The following is a 27577-nucleotide window of genomic DNA, read 5'->3' as shown; positions in this document are numbered from 1 at the left end:
AGTACCCAAGCTTGACTGGTCTGTGGGATGGTTCCATCCTAAATGCAGGACTTTGCACTTGTCCTTATTAAACCTCATGAGATTTCTTTTAGTCCAGTCCTCCAATTTGTCACAGTCTCTGAATCCTAGCCCTAACCTCCAGTGTATTGACTACTCCCTCCTCCCCCCCCGCCGGCCTTGGTGTCATCCACAAGTTTGATGAGGTCGTACTCCATCCCATCTTTCAGTCACTGATGAAGATACTGAACAAAAACAGCCCCAGGCCTGACCCCTGGGGCACTCCACTTGATACCAGCTGTCAACTGGACATGGATTACTACCCTTTAAGCCCAGCGATCCAACCCATTTTCTGTCCACCTTACAGTCCATTCATCCAACCCATACTTCCTTAGCTTGCTTGCAAGAATGTCATGGGAGCCTTATCAGAAGCTTTGCTGAAGTCAAGGTATATCACAGCCACTGCTCTCTCCACATCCAAGAGCCAGTCATCTCATCATAGAAGGCAGTCAGGTTTATCAGGCATGACTTGTCCATGGTGAATCTATGCTGACTGTTCCTGATCACTACCTTCTCCTCCAAGTGCTTAGAAATGGATTCTTTGTGGATCTGTTCCGTGATTTTTCTAGGGACTGAGGTGAGCCTGACTAGTCTATGGTTTCCCAGATCCTCCTCCTTCCCTTCCTTAAAGATGGACAGTATATTTGCCCTTTTCCAATCATCCAGAACCTCTCCCAGTCAACCCAACTTTTCAAAAATAATGGCCAGCAGCTCTGCATTTATACTGGCCAGCTTGCTCAGAACCCTCAGGTGCATCGCATCTGGCCCCATGGACCTGTTCTTAACCTGTTCTTTCACCACTGTCAGCTGCTCACCTCCTCCCTAGACTGCTGCCAGGTGCAGTAGTCTGGGAGCTGACCTTGCCTATGAAGGCTGAGGTGAAAGAAGCATTGAGCACATCAGCCTTTTCCACATCATGAATTACTAGTTTGCCATACCCATTCAGTAAGGAACCGTTTCCCTGACCTTCTTCTTGTTGCTAACATACTTGTAGAAACCCTTCTTGTTACCCTTCATGTCACTTGCTAGCTGCATCTCCAATTGTGCTTTGGCCTTCCTGATTTCATCCCTGCATGCCCAAGCAGTACCCTTACCTTCCTCCCTAGTTGGTTTGTCCAGGTTTCTCCTTCCTGTAAACTTCCTTTTTAAGATGCTTACAAATGCTTCCTCATGTATAATTGAAGATCAGAGGGTTGCAGTCGTTTTTCTGTCCTTTTAATTTATTAGTGTACTGCTGCTTTTGTTATCTGTTTGCTTCATATTTCTCAAGAATAATAGGTGGGGGGCTCAGGTGGCAAGGGGACTAAGGCATATGATTGACAGCCCAGAGGTCACATATTTGAGGCCATAGCAGAAGTGCTCATGTCACCACCTATCAGATTCCAACAAACATGCAAATTCTGCTAAATACCTTCTCAGAAGGACATGGAAAAGGAAAGGAAAGTCTTAACTTTAATTTACTTAGGGACCTTTAAGGGGAAAAGAATTCCAGTACCACCCTAACTACAGCTGAAAAATTTGGAAGACACTTTCCCACCCTGCAGGTTATTTTCACTGCTTGCCGTTTCCCAACTAACTGGGATGCGAGCACAGTTTCAGAGGTGTGTGTATATATATATGCAGAATTTTGAAAGAGATGCCAGTGATGTATTTACCTTAAACAGATATATTTTAAAATGACAGTGTTAAAAATAATCTAATAAAGTAATAGCAAATCCTCACTAAATTGCTGATTGTTTGTTCTGTTTTTTAACACTGACTTGCTTGAAGTCAAACATTATAGAAGTCATATGTTTTAATAGTTATGCAGTTATGTAATTAGTAATGGTTAACAGCAGTTTGTTTTTTCTTGGAAGCTGAGGAAATGGTATTCACAGTTAATGTAGTGCCTGCTGTCTTACATTCTGATTGGCCTGTACTAAATTTTCAGTCAGTGGCAGTTGCAGTCCCTCGATATGAGAATGACAGCCCTCCAGTAAGAAGGGAAAGTTATCTGTGAGTCTTTTGATGCAAATACAAGATCCACATGTTTGACTGCAGACGTGGCAAATAGTTCCATGAGGAAGAAGTAGTTCCTGGTGATTTGGGTCACCGCTCTTTTTCCCTCAGTCTCTCTCATCTATCCACCTCCATAGTGAGGTGAGTTTCCTAAAAATTATCAATGCCTTATTGTACATCATGGTGTCATTGGGGACAATTCAGTTGTAAAGTCTCCCAGGTAGTAATGTTATTATCATATTTCTTCAGATTATGCCTTCAAGGTGTCGTTGAATCAATTCTTCTGCCCACTCTCTGAATGGTGACCATCAGTGAGATGGGCATATAGGACCTGTTCTTGGAGCTGGTTGTCAGGCATCCTTATGACATGTCCTGTCCTACAAAGCTAGTGCCATATAAACATGGCGTCATTGCTAGTGGTGGTCCAAAGCTTTCAAGTGTTTCTGATACGTCATTCACATTTCATAACCATACAACTCAGTAGGGGTAACAACAGCATGGTAGGTGAGAAGTTTGGTTTGCGTCCTGATGACATGATCGTCAAAGACTCAGTTTTGGAGACATCCAGAAGCAGCACTGGCAGATTTTGTCTGGTGAATATTGTCTCTACTTTCAGGGGAAGTTGACTGCTTTGGTAAGAGAAGTGCTCAACATTTTCCAAGAATTGCCTTCTAATTGTAAGATGGGGAGGAGCAGCTAGTTGTTTTGGGGCAAGTTGGTGAAAGTATCTTGGGGCATTTTTATGTGTTCCTGACACTGTGCCAGGGGCTTTTTATTAGCGAGCTGCACTAATTGAAAGCACCCACACATCACGTTTATTAGCAGTGCATCCCTGTGCTGAGGAAATGGCAGTGGAGCACTTTGAACTAAAGCACATTGAATGTGTTTTATTTCAAACCACACCGCCACCATTTATCTGTGTGAAGACATGCTGCACTGCTGCCAGAGCATGCTGCACGAGGCTGCCAGAGCATGGCAGTTTACATGCTTAATCAAGTCTGCTCCCTGCATGTGTGTAAGTGCCCTTGGTTTTCATTAAGTTGACATCAAGTGCAAGTTTTTCATACGCATCATGGAAGCAATCAAGAACTTCTTGGTGCTCTTCAATTAAGTGGGCACATGACACAGTTGTCAGTCTACTGAAGATCAGTAATGGAGGTGTTAAGTTTTCTTGGTTTTGGAACCTAATCAGTTGATGTTACAGAGATTCCCATCTGTGCGATACTAGATGCTGACTCCAAACAGAAGTGTCAGAAATGAGATGCTGAATAGCTGTGCTTTAGGTGGTGGACAAGAGTGTTTGGTATATTAAAAACACCAAGCATCTCAATTTGATATTGGCCATTTGTTAATCCAGTAAATTCATTTTTGTAGTCTAAATTGATGTATTAGGCATTTGAAAATCTTTCAAAGATACTGAATGGCTATTCTTCTTTATAAAAGCTTTGGTCCATTTTAAAAACATTTCAATAATTGATTAATTTGTTGCTTCTATGTATAGTAACTTGTACTGTTTTAGTCCCCAAATGGAGCATTTTTCTTAGTATTTCTTAATACTAATGTAAATGTTTCTTAATCTCTCCCCTATCATGTGTTTTTTGGATAGTTGTATAGAGATATAGCAGTTATTACCTGTGACTGTGATTCATTTTGAGGTGAAGATAGTATTACCTAAGTGGAATTTTTTTGTATTTGTATACAGAGTATAATCAAATGTGGATCTGAGATTTGCTAGTTAACTCTTCAGCAACTGATTCAGCAATTTGGTATCAGTTCTCACTGTGTGAATGATATGCATCATGTATCAGTTAGGTATCTCAAAGACAGCTTGCTCCTGCCTTCTGCTTCTCATGGATTTTCCAGTTCTTAGGATAGACTGAGTAATAAGCAGATGACTGCTCCTTCATGACTCAATGGAACAGCATGCAGATAAGAGGTGGGCAAAATGTTGCTGTGTGTGAGGAGCAAAACAGTCCATTCTGCTGCATGCATTTGTCTCATCTGCTTTTACAACCATTGATTGCAAGACTGAGAACCCGAAGTATCTTGGCCTTGTAAACCACTCCTCCTAAGATGAGTAGACTGGCAGCTTCTCCTAACAATGCATCTATTGTTTCTCTGCCCAGATAAATTGATAAGAATGCTCTCTTTGAGGAAGATACGAGGATCAGTTTATCTGAGAGTAGTGTGTGTGCCAAATCCTATTACTCTTCTTTGGCATAGTAGTGTCTGCAGCTAGCTTTCAGTACGAATGCTTTGTTTTCTCAGGTTTTGTGTGATCTATTTAATCTCACTACACTGAGGAAGTTCCTGAATCCTATGTTAAAAAATTTACCCTAATTTTGCAAAACCATTACTTAACTATTTTGAAGTAAGTGTGTTATCTCCTGGGATTTTTCTGTTTGTCTTATAGGTAAAGGCAGGCATTGACTGTCTGTTCTTGAAAGTGTCTTTGAGTAGTGGCAGCCTTAGGGCAGTGCAAACTGTGCTACTGTTTGGGTCTCTGAGCTAGTCTGGGGTTCCTGTTGCATTAGCAGCTATTAAACTGACCAGTGGCTGCCAGTTTCATAGCTCCTATTAGTATGCTTGTCTGGTAAAAAATAGGGACCCGATACTGGATCTTTGCATTGGCTCCCCAAATAAATTCTGCTTCTCTGACCCAAACATCTCTGACTACAAGTGTGAAACCATGTAGGTGCAAAAGAAGAGGAGGTGTCCTTTTGGTTGTGACTGGTGGTAGATGATACATCAGATTCACTTTCACAACTGCAAAGAAACAGTAGATCCTCTGGAAAGCTACGCAGGGGTTGCTGTAAAATTTTTAAATTCTTAATTATTCATTTAATGGTTCATTATCCAGTAAAATCTTTTGGGAGAATTCTTGACTTTTCCAAAAGTTGTCTTTTGCTCCTTCCAAAAAATGTCTGCCCTTTGTGATTTTCCTTTTTATCGCCATGACTTAACCTAATGTCTTAACCTTCGAAATGGCTTTTCTTAATAAAGCAATTCCTCTAGCTACAGGTCTGGACTGGGAAGGAACTTAAGCTTTTACACCCTTATTCAGTGTAGGGTGTCAAGTAAGAGCCTTTAGATGAACCCCTGAAAGATTTGGTCAAATGCGAGTGCCTTGTTGGGCAGATCATGAACATCTTTAATGTTCTCTCCTTTTTGGGCCCAATACACATCCAAGTAAAACTGGAGGGCTTCTGTTAGAATCGCTTTCTAGCAGGATAGGGGAACTTACCTGTTTTAAGCAGTTGTGCCTAAGGGGGAGGATGCATCACCTGCCTTACTTTGGCTCATATCCAGGGACTTTCCCAAGGCAGAAAATTAAAAGTTAATTCTAGCACCAGGCCCACAAAACTGTCTTTTTCTATGACTTTCATCATGAACAGAAGGACAGAAGATGGTCTGATCAGACAGGATTGGACAGCATTGTCTTTGAAGGAAAACTACAAGGGAAGTGAGGAAACAAGGCCGAGAACTGCTTTGTACAGATGCCAAGAGAAAGACCTTTTCTTTAGTTGGCCCCTTCTTACCTTGTTAAGAGCATTGTCCCCTTGAGTTTAGTTTCTTATTATCTGCCTCTCTCTCTTGTGAATACTTACTCCCAACTTGTCCCTGAGGCTGCTGCCCTTTAAAATCCTTCTTGCCACAATAGCTTTTACAAGGAGGTTCAATGACTTAGCAGCTCTGCCCTTTTGACATCCTCTCCTTGTCCTCTGAAGCAGTTGCATGTTCTTAAGCTGCTGCCCTCTTCTTCCTACCCCCACATTTTATGGGAATTGAGGGAGGGAGAATCAGACTTTCATGAAATAAAACCAAACATAGTTTTTTAGTTTTATAGAAGGTTAATATGGAATTTAATCTAGAAGGACATGGGACTTTTCTGTTATACTCAAGAGTTGGACTTTTAAAGACCCCCCTAACCCCTCCCCCCCTCCAAATAAAGCCTCTAAGGATACCTTGACTTGGGGGTAGAGGGAAATTCAGCATGTAGGTTCATAAGTTCTCTGGGTTCTCTGTCATCTTGTAGTCCCCTCTCCAAGCTTCATAGTTGTTAGGGTCAGAAGGGACCTGAGCAGATCATCAAGTCCGACCCCCTGCCATGGCAGGAAAGAGTACTGGGGTCAAACAGCCCCGGCAAGGTGTTTGTCTAGCCTTGTCTTAAAGACCCCCAAGGTAGGAGCCAGCACCACTTCTCTTGGAAGTTGGTTCTAGATCCTAGCTGCCCTGTCCGTGAAGTAGCGCCTCCTGATATCTAGCCTGAATCTACCCTCTGCCAGCTTGTGACTGTTATTTTTAGTCACCCCTGGTACTGCTCGGGGAACAGGGACTCCCCCAGTGCCTGCTGGTCCCCTGTGACTAGTTTGTAACAGGCCACTAGATCCCCCTCAGCCTTCTCTTGTGGAGGCTGAACAGGTTCAGGTCCCATAGCCTCTCCTCGTAGGGTCTGCCCTGCTGCCCCCTGATCATGCGCGTGGCCCTCCTCTAGACCCTCTCCATGTTGTCCACATCCCTCCTGAAGTGCTGGATGCAGTACTCCAGCTGTGGCCTGAACAGTGCCGCATAGAGGGGGGAGGATCACCTCCCTGGACCTGCTTGAGATGCATCTGTGGATGCAGGACAAGGGGGTGTTGGCCTTCCTGACTGCATCCTCTCACTGCCTGCCTATATTCGTTTTGGCAGTGACGACTCCAAGATCCTTTTCTGCCTCTGCACTGATGAGAAGGGAGTTCCCCAGCCTGCAGGTATGCTGCTGGTTCTTCCTCCCCAGGTGCATCATCTTGCACTTGTCAGTGTTGAATCCCATCCTATTCTCATCCACCCACCCCTGTAACCTGTCTAGGTCTGATTGTAGCCTATTCCGTTCTAGCGTGCACGCATACCCCATCTTAGTGTTGTCACCAAATATGAACAGGATGCTTTTTACCCCCTCATCCAAGTCACTGATGAAGATGTTGAACAGTGCGGGCCTGAGGACCGAGCCCTGGGGAACCCCACTGCCCACATCCCTCCAGGTTGAAAATGACCCATACAGTACTACTCTCTGGGTGTGGCCCTCCACTGTAACCACTTCTTGCATAGATAAAAAGGGTAACCTCATTTAAACAATTGGAAAGTTGCAGCTCGGTCTTTCCTGAGTTATTTCTAAAATGCTTTCTTAACTGACGCTTGTATTTACATGATTACAACCTGATTGGTGCTTCTGCCTTTTACTTATGTAACGAGTGACAGATCAAAATGATCTGTCTGAAATATCTGAGGTGGTAAGGCATAATTTGTAAGTAAAGCTGCTAATTTAGTAAGTGATATAAATATAATAATATGAATAAAAGGAAGGAATGTGGTTGATTGATTAATCGTACACCCCAGAGAAGATTTCTTGCAATGAATTGTTTATTAGACAGCAGTAGAGGGAAGTAGTAGAGATGGAATGGAAAAGAATAATATAAATCATGACCAGCCAGCTAGTTTTTATGTCTGACATTTGGTGAAAGGTTTTAGTTATGGGCGGTCATTGTTACTGTCCTGTGTGTACTGAATGAAGAGGTTGCAGATAAATATGAAGCCTGCCATCTGGTTTCTGACACAGTACAGCATTTCCCTTTAATATGATAAAGTTCTTTCAATTTTTAACCCGGTTTGCAAAGTGGAGTTGACTTACAGTCTTCAGTATAACATCATTTAGCTGTACATAGTGTACATATATTAATTTCTTTTTGTACTTGTTCATATTTTAGCTTCTCTCAGAGGAACAAAACGTTGAAACTGGGGCAGATTGAACCTTTATGCATTTTGAAATAGTCCTAGGTACCTCACCAGAATTCACTATGTGTGGGAAAAATCTCATATGGTAGTGTAAGAGTGATGTTTTAGCTGTAATGGTCCAGACATTATGCAAGAGGCAAGGATTTTTTAGGGTGTTACCTTTTATTGGACCAACTGTATAGTAGGGATAAAGTTCAACAAGCTTCTGAAAATCAGACCTCCATCAGGGAAAAATCTTAGCATATGTGGTAATCTTTAATAAGAAGACAAAGCTTTGGATCATGTGATGTTTAAAAAATTAAGTCAAAATATGAGGTGTTCAATAAATAAAGCCAATTTTTGTTTAAAACTGTTAATAAAATAAAATTTAATTTAAACAAAACAATGTAAGTGAAATTAAAGTTTGGTTCCCAGAGCAATTATATTTTGTTCTTGGAGAGATGGTTCCACCTGAGTCCTGGGAGCTGCACATTTGCTGTGGGGAGCACTTCACCTGGCCCCACTCCCTGATGCCACATGCAGCTCCTGGAACTTGGCTGGAGTCTTGCGCTGCTGGGGAGCTCTGCCTGTCATGGGCCATGAGTACCCTGAAGGCCTGCTGCTGCTGCTGCCGCCATTGGCAATGGGGACTGTGTGCCACTGGAGGGGAGCATGTTTGGGGAGCCCATGTACCTCTGACCACATCCTCCCCCACATACTTCCTCACCCCTGCTCTCTCACACCCACAATCCTCCTACTCACAACTCTCCCCGCACATGCTCACACACAAACCCTACTCATTCCCCCCACATACAACATATATGAGTAAGACTTTATTTTGAGCTATTATGCAATTACCTCTATATAACCTACACAAATGCACATAAATCAGGACAAAAATATTTTTTGAAATAAAATTAAAATATGGTATATAGTAGGTGTTTGATTTTTAGTATATAATTTTTTTTTTCTACTTCAGTGATGGCAAAGCCCCTTCCTCCCTCAAAAGGACTACTTCTGCAGGCAAGGGGAGGGCGGTCCAGTGGCAAAGGTCAGGGATTAGAGGACAGGACTTCCAGTCCTAAGATGGCAATCAAAGCTTAGGGCAGCTGTCAAGGGCGGAGCTACCCTTGCTGCAGTGGACAGCTCAACAAAACTTAAGTGGCCCTCCAGCCGAAATAATTGCCCATCCTTGCCCCAACAGGAATCAGAAGGCAGCAGGGCATGCTGGAGGGAGGTGGGAGGGGGAAGGTGGAGTAGTACCTGTAGTCTCGGAGGAAAATGTGACCGAGCTGCTTTGTTATTGGTTAGTTGTTTAATCTATATAAATAGAGGAGGTTAAACAAATTGTTTTAACTTTGTTTACATCGCAACTGCTGATTGTTGGATGTTGAACAAAACAGACTAGGATGTAAACTGGGGTTTAAATTGAACTTGCTCTCTGCCAGTTCTTAGGGCATTGCCATTGCTGACTTTGTACACTAAGGAACATGTACAAGGAGCCTTCGCTTAGCACTGTTAATTGGTTCCTGAAAAACCCAGCGTTAAGTGAAGCTGAAAGTATTTGACGACCCAAGATGGCAACCGCAACTGTTTTTAATGACCAGATTTAGCAACCATGAGCTTTATAATGAAACTTGCTAAGCGCTAAGTGAGATCGTGTATAAATTTAAAATGAGCATTATAGTGAAATACCACTAAGCAAAACAGTGTTAAGTGGGGGTTGCCAGTATTTTAAGATGTTTCCTGTTTTTTGTTTTTTGTTTTTGTTTTAGAAATAACATTTAGCATCTTGAAAGACTTAAGTATAAGACATGGCATTGAAAGCCTCCTTCTATCCATCTCTCCCCATCCCCCTTGAACAGTTTGTCACAAATTGTTTGAGAGAGAGATTCCTCTACATTTGAAAAATCATGTGTGTTTGTGTCTAAAATATATGTTTATGTATTCAGCTGTAGAGGAAAATTGTGCACATCCATCATCCTGAAACATTATTCTGACTTTCAGCTTTGTTGGCAGTAAAAATATCAACAGTCCAGTTTTCAAATACTGCTGAAATAAAAATAAAACGAGACTTCCATGCCAAGTTTTTATTCCAGATGTATTAAAGATAAAAAATTACATATTGATGTGTTCAGGAACTTGTTTTATTCATTGTGATATCCAAATACCTTAGCTATTCATCACAGGTAGTTAATTCAGACCAATACTCCAGTCTTTTTGTATGATTTGCTACCAATAAGGTAGCTTATGAAAGAAGCCCTTTCTGGAGAATTTTTGTTACTGAGAATTTAATTTTTGTTTTAAAGAGAAATGTAAGAATTTTGAGGGAAGAGAACTGCTGTGAGGGATTTGAAGGATTTTGGATGTGAAGTAAAATGGAAAAGGAAGTGAAACTTGGAGATGTATTGAAACAGGGTCTCACTACTTCATAGACTGTCTTCCAGGAATACTGTCAAAACTTGAACTGATTGCAAATGGATTTAAAAATTAATAATTTTCCTTTAATTCATGGTACTCTGTGATTTACAGAAATTGAACCTTGTTTTGGTGTTGGTGCGTAGCTCTGGAAGCCTAACTATTCCTTCTTTCTTTCCATCTGTTTAATGAATAGTGTTACACTTGAACTGCTGCAATACCTTGGTGATTCAATTAATATTTTCATGTTTAATATCCTGATTATTGTTAACTGTTCATCTTTAATATCCATGTTACATATTTTTGTTTCCATGCTTGCAGTCATGGTCCTTTGATATGTCTCAGATCACAGAAACTAGGGAGGCTCTTTTTGGGTCTGTACTTGTATTGGAAGTCTCCCAGGAAAACTTCCTTGATGAGCGAATTTGATTCAGTAGGCGACATTGTTCCATTTTGAGATGGCACTGAACCAATTGTTTAGTTCAGCTTTAGAATGTGCACTGCTAATGGAAGTGGCATCTTTCCAGTTAAATAAAAAAAAAAAGTTACGCCTTTATCACAACTGGCTTGCAAAACTGATATTAACAAAGGAATTTTGCATTTGACTTCCAAAGTAAACACTCTTTAGTGTACTGTTTGCTAGAAAATGAACTATATTTTCACTGTATTTATTTTTAGGGATAAATATTGCCACTTCTGCAACATTAAAATGTTTAGGAGGCAGCATTCTGGACTATTTCTCTTTCACCTTAAATTGCTTCTTTTTATATCCATTAAAAACTATGAAGAGGAGTAAGAGAGGGAAATAAAAACATGCTTATTCTTGAAACTAACAAAATCCTGAGTAAGCATTGACATGTTAGTACACATCATGTTGTTGGAAAAAATAAAGAAAGTTTGAAAACAGGTGAACAGATTCCTCTAAACCTAAGATGGAACACTTGATATATACTGGGGTGGAACAGGCAGACTTTTCTGCTATCCCAGATTAATTGGTCCACATCTACTGCCATTTCTTAAGAGCCAAGAGTTCCTCATTGGTAATGCAAATCAGTACTGGGATACCTTTCTATTCGGTTACAAAAACATCTATGATGGTCACCACGGCAGTATCTGAGTGCCTCATAAAAATTCAAATACAGCTGTGCTTATTGTGCTTCTTCTCTTCCTTCCATGCTCTTCTAGAGATTTTAAGCAGTTGTCAATCCAGTGCTCAACTCTTTCACCTTTTAGGATGAAGATACCCAACTCAAGTCTTAACTTCTAATTAGGCTAGTTAAACTATAGCCTTTTTCCTGTTGCACAGAGATTATAGATATTAATAGCTGTAGTAGTCAGTTGAGCTGAATCCAAGTGAGTGTGCATAAAAAATTTTGATTAATGATGTTAAGGACAATGGAGTAGCATTTAATATTAATATGACAGTTGTCCCCAGTAAAGTGACCTTTCTAAACATTCTGACACTTTATTCTATTATGTCTCAGTTAGATAAATCACTTTTCCTTTTTCCCAAACTCCTATCAATTAAGATGACAATTTGGAACAGTGTACTGTATAAATACAAATAGTCCTTTCCTTATAAATCCAAGTTCTTCTATCTAGATGATCTGGGTAATATATCAAAAATAGATTATGAGCTCTCCAATTGTGAGGAATCTATTTTCATAACCGATTTAAGTGTCTTGATACAAAAAAGGCTTCCTACTAAAAATATTTTCAGTATGTTCAGACATATATTTTTTTGTACTCATAACGCAGGTAAGGGAAATGAATAGTCAAACAGGAGTTTAAGCCCCAGAAGTTCTCTTAAAACAAAGAAAGGCCCTCCAAATGAATCATGTTTCCAAGAAGAACTATGCAATATATACTTCACTGGAGGCAGGCTTGGATCAAGGACCCAAACCTTCACAGAGAAGCAGAGAAATGAGATTGACTATATTATGATATCAAAAGATATCTGTATAAGGCACCTAAAGGTGGTTAGGCACATCACTTTTTGAAAATTGTCTGTGAAAGCTAAGATTAATTAATAGAAAGGTTGAAAATACATGATGATAAAATATTTTCCTGTTTTATGTATCAGTTTTTTGTCCAGTTGAAACTCTTAGAATTTAAATGTTGACTAAAGTGCAATTTGTATTGGGGGAGAGAGGAGAGAGATATATCTATACAAAATCAGCAACAGATTACTTGTTCATTCTTAGTCTGCACATTGCCAGAAACCAAATTTGGAACAGATGACCAAAATGAAGGACAGGGCAGCTGAGCAATACATTCTAGAATGTCTAAGCAATTCCTTTAGTTTTCTTTAAACCACATGTCCTGCTATATAACTCTAAAGGAAAGAAAAATGGAGCTTTGTGAAATTCATAGAGGAGCTTGATGCCAGGAAATGAAACTTCCACTTTTTCAGAACGGACAGTTTAGAATTGGAAGTTGTCATTCCTTCTTGCCTTGCCGCTGTGCCATTTCTGTACATGATATTGGTTAATGTTAGCAGGTAAGATAATAAACATTGATTTAACTTAAACTGAAATGGAAGGATTTTTTTTTTAAGCAGAATTACAGACCTGACAGTACTATATGTTTAGGAGGCTGCTTTGTTGAGTTGAAGTGCCATAGACCCAGGTACATTTAAGTTCTTATTTTAGGTAGGCTGAACAAAAGGTGCAGCTTTTAGGATGCATATATACATGCATCAAGGCTACTCTGATACGCTGTATTACAGCACATCACACCAGACAGGATTAATCGAGTCTGCTGGCACATGGTAATTACCATGTGCCAGCAGACTCTAGCGTAATGTGTATCAGCATCTCCACACTGAAAAATGGCAGTGGGGACACTTTAGTTAAAGTTCATTTGAGTTCATCAGCTGGCGCATGGGTGGTGTGCACTCAACCCTGTCTTCATTGGAACCCATGACTGCCACTATGTAGACAAGCCTGTTCTGGCCTGCTGCTGATAGGAGTTCCACGAGGAAATCCTGCTGACTCCCCCTACTCTGGACTGGAAGCATTCTCAGTTGATTTGTGGGAATAACACGTGAAGTCCAGTCACATGTAGGACCTGCCAGACTGGAACATGCCCAATAAGGACAGAATTTTCTGTGCTTTCAGCTAGGAAGCTTAACAAGAATAATACTTAAGCATCTTTTAGGAAAAGCAACAAATACTGTATGACCAGCAAGAGATTTTGGACACACTGATTTTTCAGTAGTCTAAAGCAGTTTTTAAACCCTGATGGATTTCCCGCCTTTAAAATTATTCGTGTTCCGGGGCTTCAAGCACATTTAACTCTTTTCTCTTTTTATTAAATGAGGGTTAAGGAAAGAAGGGAACATTTCTCTGAAAAGCTTGATTTATCTGGAGTTGTTCAAAAGTGCTAGGGAATAGTGTTAGGGCCAGTGGAAATACTTTGTTCTGTAAAGTAAAGATGGAATAAAAAACCTGAAGCAACTGTTCCTGCTTGCAAAGGTAGAAAATGGCACCATGGTATATACGTAAGAGTCTATATATCATAGTCACATACTTGTATACTATATATATAGAGGGAGAGGGCCCCCTCGTAGGTATAAAATCTAGGTGAAAAAAATAAATTTTGGTGGCTTTGTGTGTGTGTGTGTGTGTGTGTGTTTGGTGGCTGTATACCATGGGGAGAAACCCACTATAATGTATCTTGTGCGTCACTTATCTGTTTTAGTGGACCTGAAAAAGAAGCAGTAACAAAGAAGCAATGAATAGAAATAAACAGTGTACTTCATCAGAAATTTGTGATTCTTGTTTTGTTGTAGGTTAAAATATATATTGTGATACACAAATATGTTGTTCCCTTGTTTTGAGATGATGCCGAAGTTAAAACCCAAAGTCTGTTCTTCCCTTTAAAAATCATAGATCAATTTGCATGATAATGGGGTGGGCGCTGAGATGCTGCATGTTCCTTAATGTAGTTATATTTAATTTGTTTTTCCTTAATGGTTCACATGACTTTCTTCCCCCTCTTCCTGCATGAAAATAAATGGTACCTTTTTCCTCCTTCCTTTTGTTTTTTTCCTTTCATTTTGCCTCTCTTCTTCCCCCATTCCCACATTTTCACAGCATAATGTTTCTGGGGGACAATCTATCAAGCAGGCCAAGCGTCACATTGACTTCACAGAAGAGGAGGCTGAGCTGGCTCCTGTAAGTTGAGACATCTGTCTGGCTCTGTGTGTGTGTGTGTGTGTGTGTGTGTGTGTGTGTGTGTAGTTATACTAGTATACTTGGGAAAGATAAGCTACATTGATAATTCAAGACCTTCATGTTGACATATCAACAATAAAGCCTGCAATTATATATATTATTACTTGTTACTTTTTGTAGACTCCTTATGGTTGATCCTCATCTATCCCTTAACCCAGGGGTCAGCTACTGCCCAGAGGTCAGGTGGGCTGCCACTTGTGACCCAGCTGTTGTCATGGACCAATAATACAATCCCTTCCACAGCACCTGAACCCTCCCTGCTCTGTGCCACAGGCTGTTCTCATGTCCCCCTATACTGCAGCCTCTGCTTACCATCACCAGCAATTGTTGCAGACTTTCATCCCCAACCCTGAATTCAATGGTGAGTGTAGTTGCACGGTGCGGTAGTGGGATGAAGGAACAACCCTTGGCACAGAGCAGGAGACCTGAGGTGGTGACCTGTGGGGACACTGTTTAGAGGATGCTTGCACCCAGGACACTCTGCAGGGTGCAGGAAGCGCCCCTGCTGCCAGTCCCAGACACCACGGCCCAGTTCCAGCCCATAGGCTGTACGTTGCCAATCCCTGTTCTAACCATTAACTTCCTGTTGTGCTAGTTTGAGTAAACCTATTTACATTCGAGTTTTAAAAGTGCATTTAAACGTGGCTGATGCTGACAAAGTTTGAGCCATTGTAAAGGAAGACAACATAGGAGATCTCTTCACTGTATGCTGACCAGTCTGTAGTAACACCTAGCTCATTGTTTGGTGCTTTTCATCTATAGATATCATAGCACTTTAAAAAGGGGGTTAATTTTGCAGATGGAGAAACTGAGGCATAAATTTAAAGCAGTTTGTTGAAGGTCACCCAGCAGGCCAATGGCAGAGCCAGAAATAGAAGCTTCTGTCTATAAAACAATAAAAGAAAAGTTTAAAAAAACCCAAACTCTAGCAAGTCACTCATTTATAGAATTTAATGTATTTATATTTATTTAATGCTAATATATATTCATTTGTTCAGTTCTTATCTTTCAAATCAGAATATTCTGAATCTACAAGGCCAGAGTCTGAAGAACAGGGAATATCAATACAATCGGAATCTCTATCAGAGTGACCTTTTTAGACGGGAGTGCCGAAGTGTGGGCTTTACCCGTTATTGAATGTCACTGTTCCTGTTTCCACCCCCTTTCTATGTTTTGTTTTTCTTTTACATCTTTGAAAATAGAGACATTTTTAAATGGATTTGTGGACTATTTTTAGGTTCTTAGAGTGAATCTATAAAGCATGACTTGCACAACAGTGCCCCCAGCTGGCTAAATCAGATGTAGCATTGAGTTTTGTGTTGTAGATATTTCCATTAGAAACGTGGCAAGATGTCTTCCTAAGAGTCCTTAATATCACACATTCTCATCTTATTCCCACAAGTCATTCTATGAAATGCACCTTAACAGGATGATGACTGAGACATAGTGTTTGCCTATAGACATAATCTTCTGTTTAACAGAAAACTAAGAGCATCAAGTTAAGGAGTACGGTTTAGGAAATTTTAGGCATTTTTTTTCATTCAGTTTCCATTAATTTTTGCATGTGATGTCTATACCGATGATGTTAAATGTAAAGTTAACTGCATGCTGTTTTATGATACTGTTTTAAGCTTTAATAATATAGGGGCTGTAATTATTTAAAAATATATATGAATGAAATATAGTTATGCTATATTGAAGAGCTACAATTTAAGATAGAGTTTTGCTGAATTAAGACTGGGTTCAATATCGTATCCTGTAAGTACCTAAAATTTCAAACTAATGCCATCTACAGAGAGATGGACTGATATATGATATGAGGAGGTTCATCACATTCAGTAAAATTTGGCAAAGTAGTGTAAAAACTAATTAACTTCTGGGCTAGCTTATATAGTTTTATGGTATGTAGCATGTCATATGTACAGACTCATAGCATCATATAGTTTCAGGATGCATATTTTAAAAATCAGTTTTTTCTAAACGATTCAGTTTATAACATTAAAATTGACAAAGCTAGCATGTTTATATGATACATGGTTCGTGTTCTGGTTATTTAACTGGGGAAAGAGTAATTTATTCCATTACTACGTGAAACAGTTTGGAGTTAGTTTGAAATATCTTGCACCATTTTTTACTTGAAGTTGACACTTGTGGTCTGGCAGCCTCAAAAATTAAAATAATCTATTGAATTTACTTTACAAAATGCAGGAGTAAAAGGTGGAGGTCAATCTTTAGCTTTTGGTTCTGCTGCAATTCAATACACTCCAGTAGATAAATAATGAAGATCAGTGAGTAACTAAATGTGTGTCCCATTGGCCCATCTGTTTTATCTTGTCTAGCAGACATCCTGTAATGTTGTCTCCAAGTTTATTTTTAGGAAATTTTAATTTCTTATCAGAATCTTTAGAGCTCTTAACTAATTTGTGACCATCTAACCTTGAGAGTAAGGCATGGCATATCTGTATGTATGTATACATTTGCATTATGAGATTTATATGCCACTTTTCCAAAAAATGCAAAGTAACTTAGGAATAGGAACCTGCCAAAATTGTGATTTTGCAATTTCCACAGAAAATGTGATTTCAGGTGGGCTCTGAAAAAATGCAGGTGTTGTGAAAAAGTGCAGGCTCTCTGGGGGGTGGGGAAGCAAAAAAAAGTTGCAAAAACAAAAAAAGTCTGGAAGCCTGGCATCCTGAAGCATGAGGGATGGAGCAAATAAGAGGCTGAGTCCTTGACGTAAGCTCAGTCTGGGGCCAGCCAGGGAAGCAGGAGGGTTTTGGCTCTGGCTTTAAAGCACCCACAGGCATGCTCCTACAGCAGCGGTTTTCAATCTTTTTGGATCAGCTTACTCCTGCCGGCCGGATGTAGAGGCAGGAGGGGTGGAGGGTGGCATGCGGCTGAATGCAGTACAGCAGCTGCCACGTATAAGCTTCCCCCACCCCCAACATCCAGCTGCATAGACAGTGGCAGCATGTGATGATGCGTGGCGGCACTCCATCTCTACCCATGCGTACACTCTAGGGCCTTCTCAAGTACCCCTGGGGATATGCATACCCGCAGTTGACAACCCCTGTCCTACAGCATACATGCTTCCACCTGAGTAAGCATGATGACAGGGATGATGAACACTAAGAAATCTTTCAAGATGGCCAAATATGTTTCAGTGCTGGACTGTACAAGACAGTATCCTGCAGAGATCTTGCATGTAGATGGAGAGCAGAGGGGAGAGCAACAAGGATGATGTTGTGGTGGGTGTGTGCTGTAGACCACCAGAGGATGAGGCGGATGAGACTTTCTTCATGCAGCTAGTGGAATTTTGCACATCATAGGCCCTGGTTCTCTTGGAGGACTTCAGTCATCCTGACATCTGCTGGAAAGCTAATACAGCAGTGCGCAGGCAATCCAGGAAGTTTTTGGAGAGTGTTGGAGATGACTTCTTGGTGCAAGCATTGGAGGGGCCATGCTCTTCTTGACCTACTGCTTACAAACAGGGAAGAATTGGTGGGGGATGTAGAAGTGGATGGCAAGTTGGGCAGCAGCAACCAAGAAATGATTGAGTTCAGGATCTGGATAACAGGAAGAAAGGAGAGTAGTGGAGTATGGACCCTGGATTTCAGAAAAGCAGACTTTAACTCCTTCAGGGAACTAACGGGCAGGATCCCCTTGGAGACCAGTCTGAGGGAGAAAGGAGTCTAGGACAGCCGGTTGTATTTTAAAGAAACCTTACCGAGAGTGGTGGAACAAACCACCTTGATGTTCAGGAAGAATAACAAATGTGGCAAGCAACTAGCTTGGCTTAGCAGATAATTCTTTGGTGAACTTAAGCACAAAAAGGAATCTTACAAGAAGTGGCAGCTTGGACAAACAACTTGGGAGGAATATAAAAATATTGCTCAGGATGCAAGGCTGAAGTCAGGAAGACCAAAGTGCAATTGGAGATGCAGCTAGTGAGGGATGTCAGGGGTAGCAAGAAGGGTTTCTATAAGTATGTTAGCAACAAGAAGAAGGTCAGGGAAAGTATAAGTCTCTTACTGAATGGTGGAGGCACCTTAGTGGCTGATAATGAGGAAGAGGCTGAAGTACTCAATGCCTTTTCTTCCAGACAGTTGGAAAAGGGCAAATAGAGCGCCCATATTTAAGAAAGAGTAGAAGGAGAATCCAGTAAACGTAGACCTAGTCAGCCTCATCTCAGGCACCAGAAAAATCATGGAGAAGATCTTCAAAGAATCTGTTTCTAAGCACTTGGAAGACAAGGTGATTAGGAAGAGTCAGCATGGATTCATCAAGGGCAAATCATGCCTGACCAACCAGATAACTGGCTCTGTGGATGCAGGGAAATCAGTGAACATGATATACCTTGGCTTTAGCAAGGCTTTTGATACAGTCTCCCACAGCATTCTTGCAAGCAAGCTAAGGAAGTATCGAATGAATGAATGGACTAAGGTGGATAGAAAGCTGGCTGGATTGTCCAGTTCAACGGGTAGTGATCAATGGCTTACAGTGTAGCTGGGAGCCAGTATCAAGTGGAGTGCCCCAGGGGTCAGGCCTGCGGCCAGTTTTGTTCAATATCTTCATTAACAATTTGGAAGATGGGATGGATTGCAGCCTCAGCAAGTTCACAGATAATGCCAAGCTAAGGGCTGTAATAAATACACTAGAGGGTAGGGCTAGGATTCAGAGTGACCTGGACAAATTGAAGGATTAGGTCAAAAGGAATCTCATGAGGTTCAGCAAGGAGAAGTGCAAAGTCCTGCACTTGGGATGGAAGAATCTCATGTACTGCTGACTGGCTAAGCAGCAGCTCTGCAGAAAAGGACCTGGGGGTTACAGTGAACAATAAGATGGATGAGTCAGTAGTGTGCCTTGGTTGCTGAGAAGACTAATGGCATCCTGGGCTGCATTAGTAGGAACACTGCCAGCAAATGGAGGGAAGTACTTATTCCCCTCTATTCAGCACTGGTGAGGCCACATCTGGAATACTGTGTCCAGTTTTGGGCTCCCTACTTATCCACATAGAAAGGATGTGGATAAGTTGGAGAGAGTCCAGTGGAGGGCTGGGGCACATGACTTTTGAGGAGAAGCTGAGGGAATGGGGTTTGTTTAGTCTGCAGAAAAGAAGACTGAGAGTGGATTTGATAGCAGCCTTTTACTACCTGAAGGGTGGGTTCCAAAGAGGTTGGAGTTAGACTGTTGTTAATGGTGACAGATGACAGAACAAGGAACAGTGGTCTCTAGTTGCAGCAAGGGAGGTTTAGGTTGGATATTAGGGAAAAACTTTCACACTAGGAAGGTGGTGAAGCATTGGAACAGATTACCTAGAGAGGTGGTGGAATCTCTGTCCTTGGAGGTTTTTAAGGCCTGGCTTGACAAAGCCCTGGCTGGAATGATATAGTTGGGGCTTGGTTCTGCTTTGAGAAGGGGGTTGGACTAAATGACCTCCTGAGGTCCCTTCCAACCCTAATTTTCTATGATTCTGTGGGGGAAGACGCTTCTGTACCTCTTGCAGTGTAACTGTGGATGTGTCCAGGAAAACCAGCATAAATTGGCACTTGGAGTCTGAGGCACACATGAAGCAGAAGGCTGCTGCACAGGCTGAAGGTCACAGTAAGAAGCAAGCAACTGTCTCCTCCCTCTTTAAAAGGACCCCAAGAAAGCAGCTTGCTAAGGCAAGAGACATTATTTTCCTTCTTGGAGGCTTTCGCAGTGGCAAATATCTTGCTGGAGAAACTTGATCACGTGAAGTTAAGGAACTTCCTGAACCAACACATGCCAGATGCTGGCGGTTTTCCACGTGTCAACAAGCTTCATCAAGGCTATCTCCCTGTAGCGATTAATTTGCATGTACAGTGCATGAATGCTGCCTTAGGAGAATATCATTCCTTCTCCATTGTGGCTGATGAAGCTAGCAACCCTCAAGATAACTGTGCTGCCCATTTTATATGTACTAAAGAGCTGGACAGACCAGGGCCTGCCTGTGTTTCAGACATCTGTCAGTTTTCTTACCATGTTCCAAGCCATCGTGAAGGTAACTGCCAGCTATGGTATAGACTTTAAAAAGATCTCAGCATTCTTGTCTGATAATGCCATATACATGTGCAAAGCTTTCTCTGATGTGCTCCACAAAATGCTGTCCAACGGTGTTCATGTCACCTGTAATGCAAACATTTCATTCCTAGTAAGTGACATCTGGTGCACGCAGTTCCCTGATGTGGATAGTCTGGTATCTTCCTTGAAGAAAGCCTTCAAGCACTGTCCAGGTCATAAGGACCGGTACAGGGAGTCTGTAACCAGTCTAGGTGGGGACTCGCATGGCACTGTACTGCTGCCATCAGAGCCTGTGTCCGCACAGTAGAATTTGTGCTTCGGCACAATCTGTTACCACACTAAGCATGCAGCACTACTAGCAGTTTGTGAGTGAAGAGCTGGAAATGACACCTGGTGCACACAATACATGTTCAAGCTTCGCAGTTTCTTAGTGCAAGATGACATTCAAGATCAAGCGACGTTTGTGGCTGGCAGTGCCACCTGACATGGTAACCTAAGAGGATTAAGCCCATGGAAGCCATTAATTGACGCATTACAACCTACGCAGCTGTTTGGGGCCATCTGGCAATCTGCGAGGAGGGGCAGGACTGCTGGAGTCCCCTGACCAATCAGAAGCATGGCAGGGCCCGCTATGCTCAGCCCACAGAAGTGATGACCAGCCCCGGAATCTGCCTGTAAAATCAGCTGGCAGCCACCTCAAATTCTGTAAACCCCTGCTTATAAACAGTACTGCAGTATGCATATGCCTTTCTCAATTACTTATGAAAACTAAGGCTACTGTAAATATTCATGGTACCAGTCTCCAAGCTTTTTTTTGTATATGGTAAAATAAGAACAGGAAGCAAACCAAATCCAGTCCTCCTTTCCTATCAAATTACCAGTCATGAGTATTTCATTGCTGTGGAAGGAAAAAGTGTTTTTGTGTTGACAGGCAAAAAATGTGAAACAACTAATATTGTCATTTGATGTACATTAGTTTTAAAAAAGTCATTTTCTGACAAGAAACCACATTAAATTGTGTAAAATAATACCTCTTACCATTTTCACATATAGTTGTCAAGTATGTGTAAGCAACAAGGTGGAAAGCTTCTCTGTGGAGGTTTATGTACAAGTAAGCTTATTTATACTAAGCTGCAGTTGTGTATAATTTGCAGTATTTGTGAAAAGGAGTAATTAGAGTTTTGGCATTGAAATCTTTTGTTCAAATAGTATATAAATATCCAGTGATTATTTTTTTTGGGCGGGGGCCCTCTTTAAAAATCTTGTAAAATGCTCCATGAATCTCTCCTGGTATTTAGTTTGAAAATAATGGATGGTTGATCCTTTCTTTGAAGGAAAGAATGCAGGAAATCTTAGAAGTCCAAAAAATAATTTGGAACAAGAAACATATTCCTTGTTTTTATTTATAAACCATTATAATGAGCTATTTTTATTAAATGAACTACACATGTAAAAGGATTTTAAATGTAAAAATGTTTTTTTGAAGTTAAAGGGAACTTGTTTAAACAACTCTAATTCAATGTGTTGATGACAAAACATTGAGTAGTTGGTGTGGGTTTCGTTAGCTCATTTATATGTTTAAATTTGTTCCTTTTTTGTTCGTGTTTTGACATTGTGATGATCCTGATAGAGTTGTTCTTCTGGGATATTTACACGTTGCAAGCATTTGAAAAATGTTGTATCTTCACATAGTTGTTGCTTAGCCAAACTATAATTCCATTTTCAAAAATTACTCTCATAACTCAGTTTATAACTCAGTTCTCCCCAATCTTTAATCTGTTTTGCTTCTTATCCGTTTTCCCACCTAACGTCTGATATATTTCTGCATTGCCTAGAAGTATGTGTGGGAGGGAATTTTAGGGCCAAGTCATTAGGAATTTGCAAAGAACTGTTGTCTTCCTGCTCTTTGACAGATGTTAAAATCACATTGGCAGTTTTACTGCTATCACTCTAATAGCTCAGAGTGTGCTGACTACTATTCATATATTGTTGTTATTGTTTTCAAAGTCTCACATTTTCAGTGTTTTGTTTTCTTTTTTTGTTTGTTTGTTTTACAGATGTGGAAAGCAGTGTTAGCAAAAGTCACCTAGTTTTTTTAGGTTTTTCTGTTTGTTTTTTTCATAAACAGATATTTCAATAATGCAGACACTTTTCCCCACAATGCTCAGGGGATTCACTACTTTCAAGTAGTCCTGCAGTGGCAAATGCTCATGTATCATGGAAATTATTTTTTGTTCAGGTTATTTTTTGTTATACCATTTTATAACAGAATAATGTTTGAGCCAAAAGGTTGCAAGTTTCTGCATCTCACTAAAAATTGGGTTCATACTTAATGCTGAAAACTAAATAAAGCGTTAATACTGTATTTTTATTCAAGGTTCCTGCCTGCTTCCTATTCTTTGTGGTTGAACCAACAGGTGGAAGTCACAAATTCAGGGTGTAGTCAACCATGGATTAGGCTGGTTTACTCCTTTTATATGGAAAACCTACCTATGGGAAGGAAATTACATCAGTGCAAAGGAACTAAATTTCCTTTGTGAGGGGGAAGTGAAAAGCTCTAGATCAGCACAGCTCAAACAGGGTGTGCTGCCTCTGATATAGCCAGTCAATTGGAAGACTTGGAGCTCCAGCCGTAAGATAAACTTGACCATACACATGACATCACACACAGAAAATATCCCCATAGCAAACATTCCCTTAGTACACTTCCCTGTACCAGCACAGATTTTTATAGGTAAATTTGCTTTTCTGGGAAGAACAAAATTCCCTTTCTTGGTAAAGGATTCAACTGCATGAATTCTGTTTGTGTGACAGCTACCTTGATTATATGTGTATAGCTATTTCATAGATTTCTAGGGTTGGAAGGGACCTGGTAGATCATTGGGTCCAACCCCCTGCTCCAGGCAGGAAACAGCTCTGGGGTAAGTAACCCCAGCCAGATGCCTTTCTAATCTCTTCTTGAACACCTCCAAGGTAGGGGAAAGAACCACCTCCCTTGGAAGCTCATTCCATATTTTGGCAGCTCTTACCATAAAAAATTTCTTCCTTATGTCCAATCAAAATCTATTCTCCTTCAATTTGTGGCCGTTCTTTTAGGTAACCCCGAGGGGTGCCCTGGTAAACAGAGTGTCCCCTATTTCCTGCTGACCCCTCCCTGATGAGTTTGTAAACAGCCCCAAGATTGCCTCTCAGCCTTCTCTGGCAGAGGCTGACGAGTTTCAGGTCCCTCAGTCTGTCTTCATAGGGTCTTACCTGCAGGCCCTCAACCATACAAGTAGCCCTCCTCTGAACCCTCTCAAGGTTTTCCACATCCTTCTTGAAGTGCGGCACCCAAAACTGGATGCATTACTCCATCTGTGGCCTCCCCAATGCCACATGGGGGGGCAGGGGGGATTATCACTTCCCTAGACCTTCTCGTGATACACCTGCTGATGCAAGAAAGAGTGTGGCTAGCCTTGCTTATTACCTCTTCACACTGGCGGCTCATGATCGTTTTTGCGTCAGCCAGGACTCCAGGATCTCTTTCCACTGTTGTGGTGATCAAAATGATACCCCCCCCAGTCTATAGGTGTGTTGGAGATTCTTTCTCCCCAGGTGCGGGACCTTGCATTTATCCTTGTTAAATTGCATCCTATTCTGATCCACCCACTTCCCCAGTCTATCCAAATCTGCCTGAATTTGCTCCCTACCCTCCAGTGTGTTTACTATAACCCATAGTTTAGTGTCATCTGTGAATTTGGACAAGGTGCTTTCAACACCTTCATCCAAATCACTGATGAAGGTATTAAACAGTACTGGTCCAAGGACAGAGCCTTGAGGGACACCACTGCCCACATCTCTCCAGGGAAAAACCGACCCATCAACCACCACTCTCTGGGTGTGTCCCGTAAGCCAGTTTTTCACCCACCTTACTGTGAAAAAGTCCACATCACAGTTACTCATTTTGCTCGTAAGAATTGGGTGTGACACTGTGTCAAAAGCCTTTTTAAAATCCAGGTAAATAATGTTTACTTGCACTCCTGCATCTAAACACTTTGTGACCTGGTCATAAAAAGAGACAAGGTTAGTCAGGCAGGATCTGCCTGCTATAAACCCAAGCTGGTTGTCCCTTACCATTGTGTTACCCGCTGGCCCCCTGCAAATGTGATCCTTTATGATTTTTTCTAAGGTCTTGCCAAGAATAGAGGTGAGGCTCACTGGCTTATAATTACCCAGGTCCTCCTTCCGCCCCTTCTTGAAAACAGGGACCACATTGGCCCTTTCCCAGTCCTCTGGGACTTGTCCCAAGTGCCACAAGTGCTCAAACAGTTGTGCCAGTGGTTTTGCCATGTCATTGGTCAATTCCTTTAGTACCCTTGGGTGAAAATCATCAGGGCCTGCCAACTTAAAATAGGTCCAGCCCTTCCAAGTGCCCCTTCACTAGGCCGTTCTGTAGTGGCTCTGTACCCTGTGTCTTCTTCCTGTTCCCTATGTACTTAAAGAAGGACTTTTTGTTATCCTTAATCTTTGTTGCCAACTTGAGTTCTGCATCTGCTTTGGCCTTCCTCAATGCTTCCCTGCAAGCGCGAGCCAAGCAGGTATACTTCTCTTTGGTGGCTGCCCCCTGCTTCCGCAGCCTGCAGGCCTCTTTTTTCCTCTGAAGTCTCTCCCGGATTTCCCTGCTTAAACAAGAAGGTTTTTTTGGCTCTTTTGCCTCCCTTTGCATGTACTGGGATGGTGCCCCTCTGTGCCTGTAGGATCAGTCCCTTGAGGAACTCCCACTCTTCTTGGACTCCCATCTCACAGATGTGATTGGCCTTCCAGAAGTCCAGCACTACTGCCCTACTAGTTGTCTTTCCCACCTTATGCTGGACAGTGAATCCTATCAACTGGTGGTCACTATCCCCTAGATTACCTTGTACCTGTAGATTCCCCACCAAGTCCTCTCCTGTGGCCAGCACCAAGTCAAGTAAGGCATCTCCCCAAGTGGGACTGCATATGTCCTGTGTTAGATGCAGGTTAAAAACCTACGTGAATGGGCAGACCTGGCCAACTGCTCCTGCCAGCAGGTGTCTGGGTAATTTAGGTCACCCATGACAACTAGGTCCTTTGAGCATACTGCCTTTGAGAGCTGTTTCGAGAATTCTAGGTCTAATTCTTCCTCCTGGTGTGGGGGTCTGTAGTAGACCCCAACTACCAAGTCCCTTTCACTCTTACCCTCTTGTAATCTGACCCATAGGATTTTGATTTGTCCTTCTGTCCCCATCTTTATTACAGAAAATGTATAATGTTTCCTAACATATAGAGTAACGCCTCCCCCGCTTTTTTCCCCAATCTATCCTGCCTATATAACTTGTAGCCTTCAATGCCCACTGCCCAGTCATGAGTAAGGTCTCACCAGGTTTCTGTTGGACCAGCCAGGTCAGGATCTTTGTCTGCAAGCAGGAGTGCAAGTTCCTTCTGTTTGTTACCCATACTCCTAGCAATAGTATAGAGACACCTAACCCCCTGATAGGTGCCCTTAGTATTCCCCTATGCTGATTCTTAGTGGGCCTCTTAGTACTTACCTGATCATTTCCAGTGTGTGGTTCATGGCTTGTCTTACCCAAACTCATCCTGAACTCGGCATCCCCATCCCCGACAAAGCTAGTTTAAAGCTCTACTTAGGAGGTCTTCCAACCTGCAAGAAAACAGACTCTTACCTTTTGGAGAGAGATGTAAGCTGTCCCATCCCAGCAAGGTCTTATCCTGGAAGTACGAATCATGGTCTAGATAGCCAAACCCCGCATGGTGGCACCAGCTCCGAAGCTATGAGTTGACCTCCTCAATGCAGTTGCTGTAGTGCTGGCCATGGCCGCTGAGGAGGACCAATGAGAAGACTACTTGTGCCCCCGAGCCTCTAAGCCTGTCTCAGAGCCATGTAGTCGGCCATGACCCATCCCAGACTATTCTGGGCTGCATCATTCGTTCCAACATGGATGAGGACCATGGGGTAGTAGTCAGTGGGCCTGATTAGGTCTGGAAGCCTCGCTGTGACATCCCAAATCATATCCTCCCGTACTGTAGGATATAGGTGGCAGATGCCTCCCTCTTCCTCTCAGGAGTGAGTCGCCCACCACAATGACTTGATGCCTTCTCCTCCAGTTGCCTCTCAGCCTGTCTGGTGGTAGCTGTGGACTTGGCCTCCGTTGCTGTACTCTCTCCAAGTGATGCCAGCTCATCATACCTGTTTCCCAGCTGCGCTGGGGGAGTTGTTCCAATAGTGCGACATCTAGTTCTGTGACATCTATATCTGGAGGTGACTGTTTTCTATCCTTCTGCATTGACCGCCTCCTGTGATGCCTTCCCTCTGGGTGTGTGGTTGAATGATGCAATCCTGCTGAGCTACTTTAGTTTTTTGCTTTACTTAATAGGAGTTTTAAGTTTTCATATGATGAGAAAAATATTTTTTTTATGAGACTGTCTAATAAACCTCCTTACATTCACAGACCAAAAACCCCTTGAGTCACACCTTTTTTGCACTTCTCCCACAGCACATCCATCCTGCTTCAAGCAGAAAGCTGCTGAGCCCTACTACTGCCAGTATTTCTTGTTTATAAATTATCACCCCCCCCCCCTTTTTTTTTAGCCATAAATTCATTTCTCATTTCTTTTGGAACTGTGTTCCTCTTGGCTAGCTACAGGTGTGGTTTTTTTCACAGACAGTAGGCAAGGTGATCAATGAGGGGAAGAAATAGAAGAAAGTTTAAAGAGAGATCTGCCTCATCTGAGTTTCTATTAATAGACCTATGTCAAGAGAGAGTGAGATAACCTTCAGAAAAAGAGCCACCTGTTGCGGGAGATTCAGGTGTCTCTTCTCCCCAACCTGCCCCCCCCCTTCCCATTTGCTTGTCTCTGGGAAGTCCAAGAAAGCTAAGGATAAATTACCCTAGGGAAAAGCTTAGATGGGTATTTTAGTAGCAGTCTTTTCAGCCCTGACACTACATCCCAAAATAAGGATGATTTATCTCAGTGGAATCCACTAAATCTGACAAGGACACTACCAAGGAGCTTTCTCAAACAGAATTCTTTGCATCCATTGTAAGAGGTGT

The 27577-nt window shown here is 41.8% G+C and overlaps 1 protein-coding gene across 1 annotated transcript in view; it reads left to right on the top strand.

The window, feature by feature from the left end:
* RAPH1 (Ras association (RalGDS/AF-6) and pleckstrin homology domains 1) overlaps nt 1-27577 on the top strand; it is an 86279-nt gene that overhangs the window by 11130 nt on the left and 47572 nt on the right. Inside the window, exon 4 of the mRNA XM_019553660.1 lies at nt 14322-14402. Within this exon, the coding sequence (XP_019409205.1) occupies nt 14322-14402 (81 nt within the window). The remainder of the gene's footprint in view (nt 1-14321; nt 14403-27577) is intronic.

The sequence above is a fragment of the Crocodylus porosus genome, unplaced genomic scaffold (genome assembly GCF_001723895.1).
Source record: "Crocodylus porosus isolate Cpor-Errol unplaced genomic scaffold, CroPor_comp1, whole genome shotgun sequence".
Lineage (NCBI taxonomy): Eukaryota > Metazoa > Chordata > Crocodylia > Crocodylidae > Crocodylus > Crocodylus porosus.
Note: the sequence above shows the minus strand (reverse complement) of the source record. Positions and strands in the feature narration are given on the sequence as shown.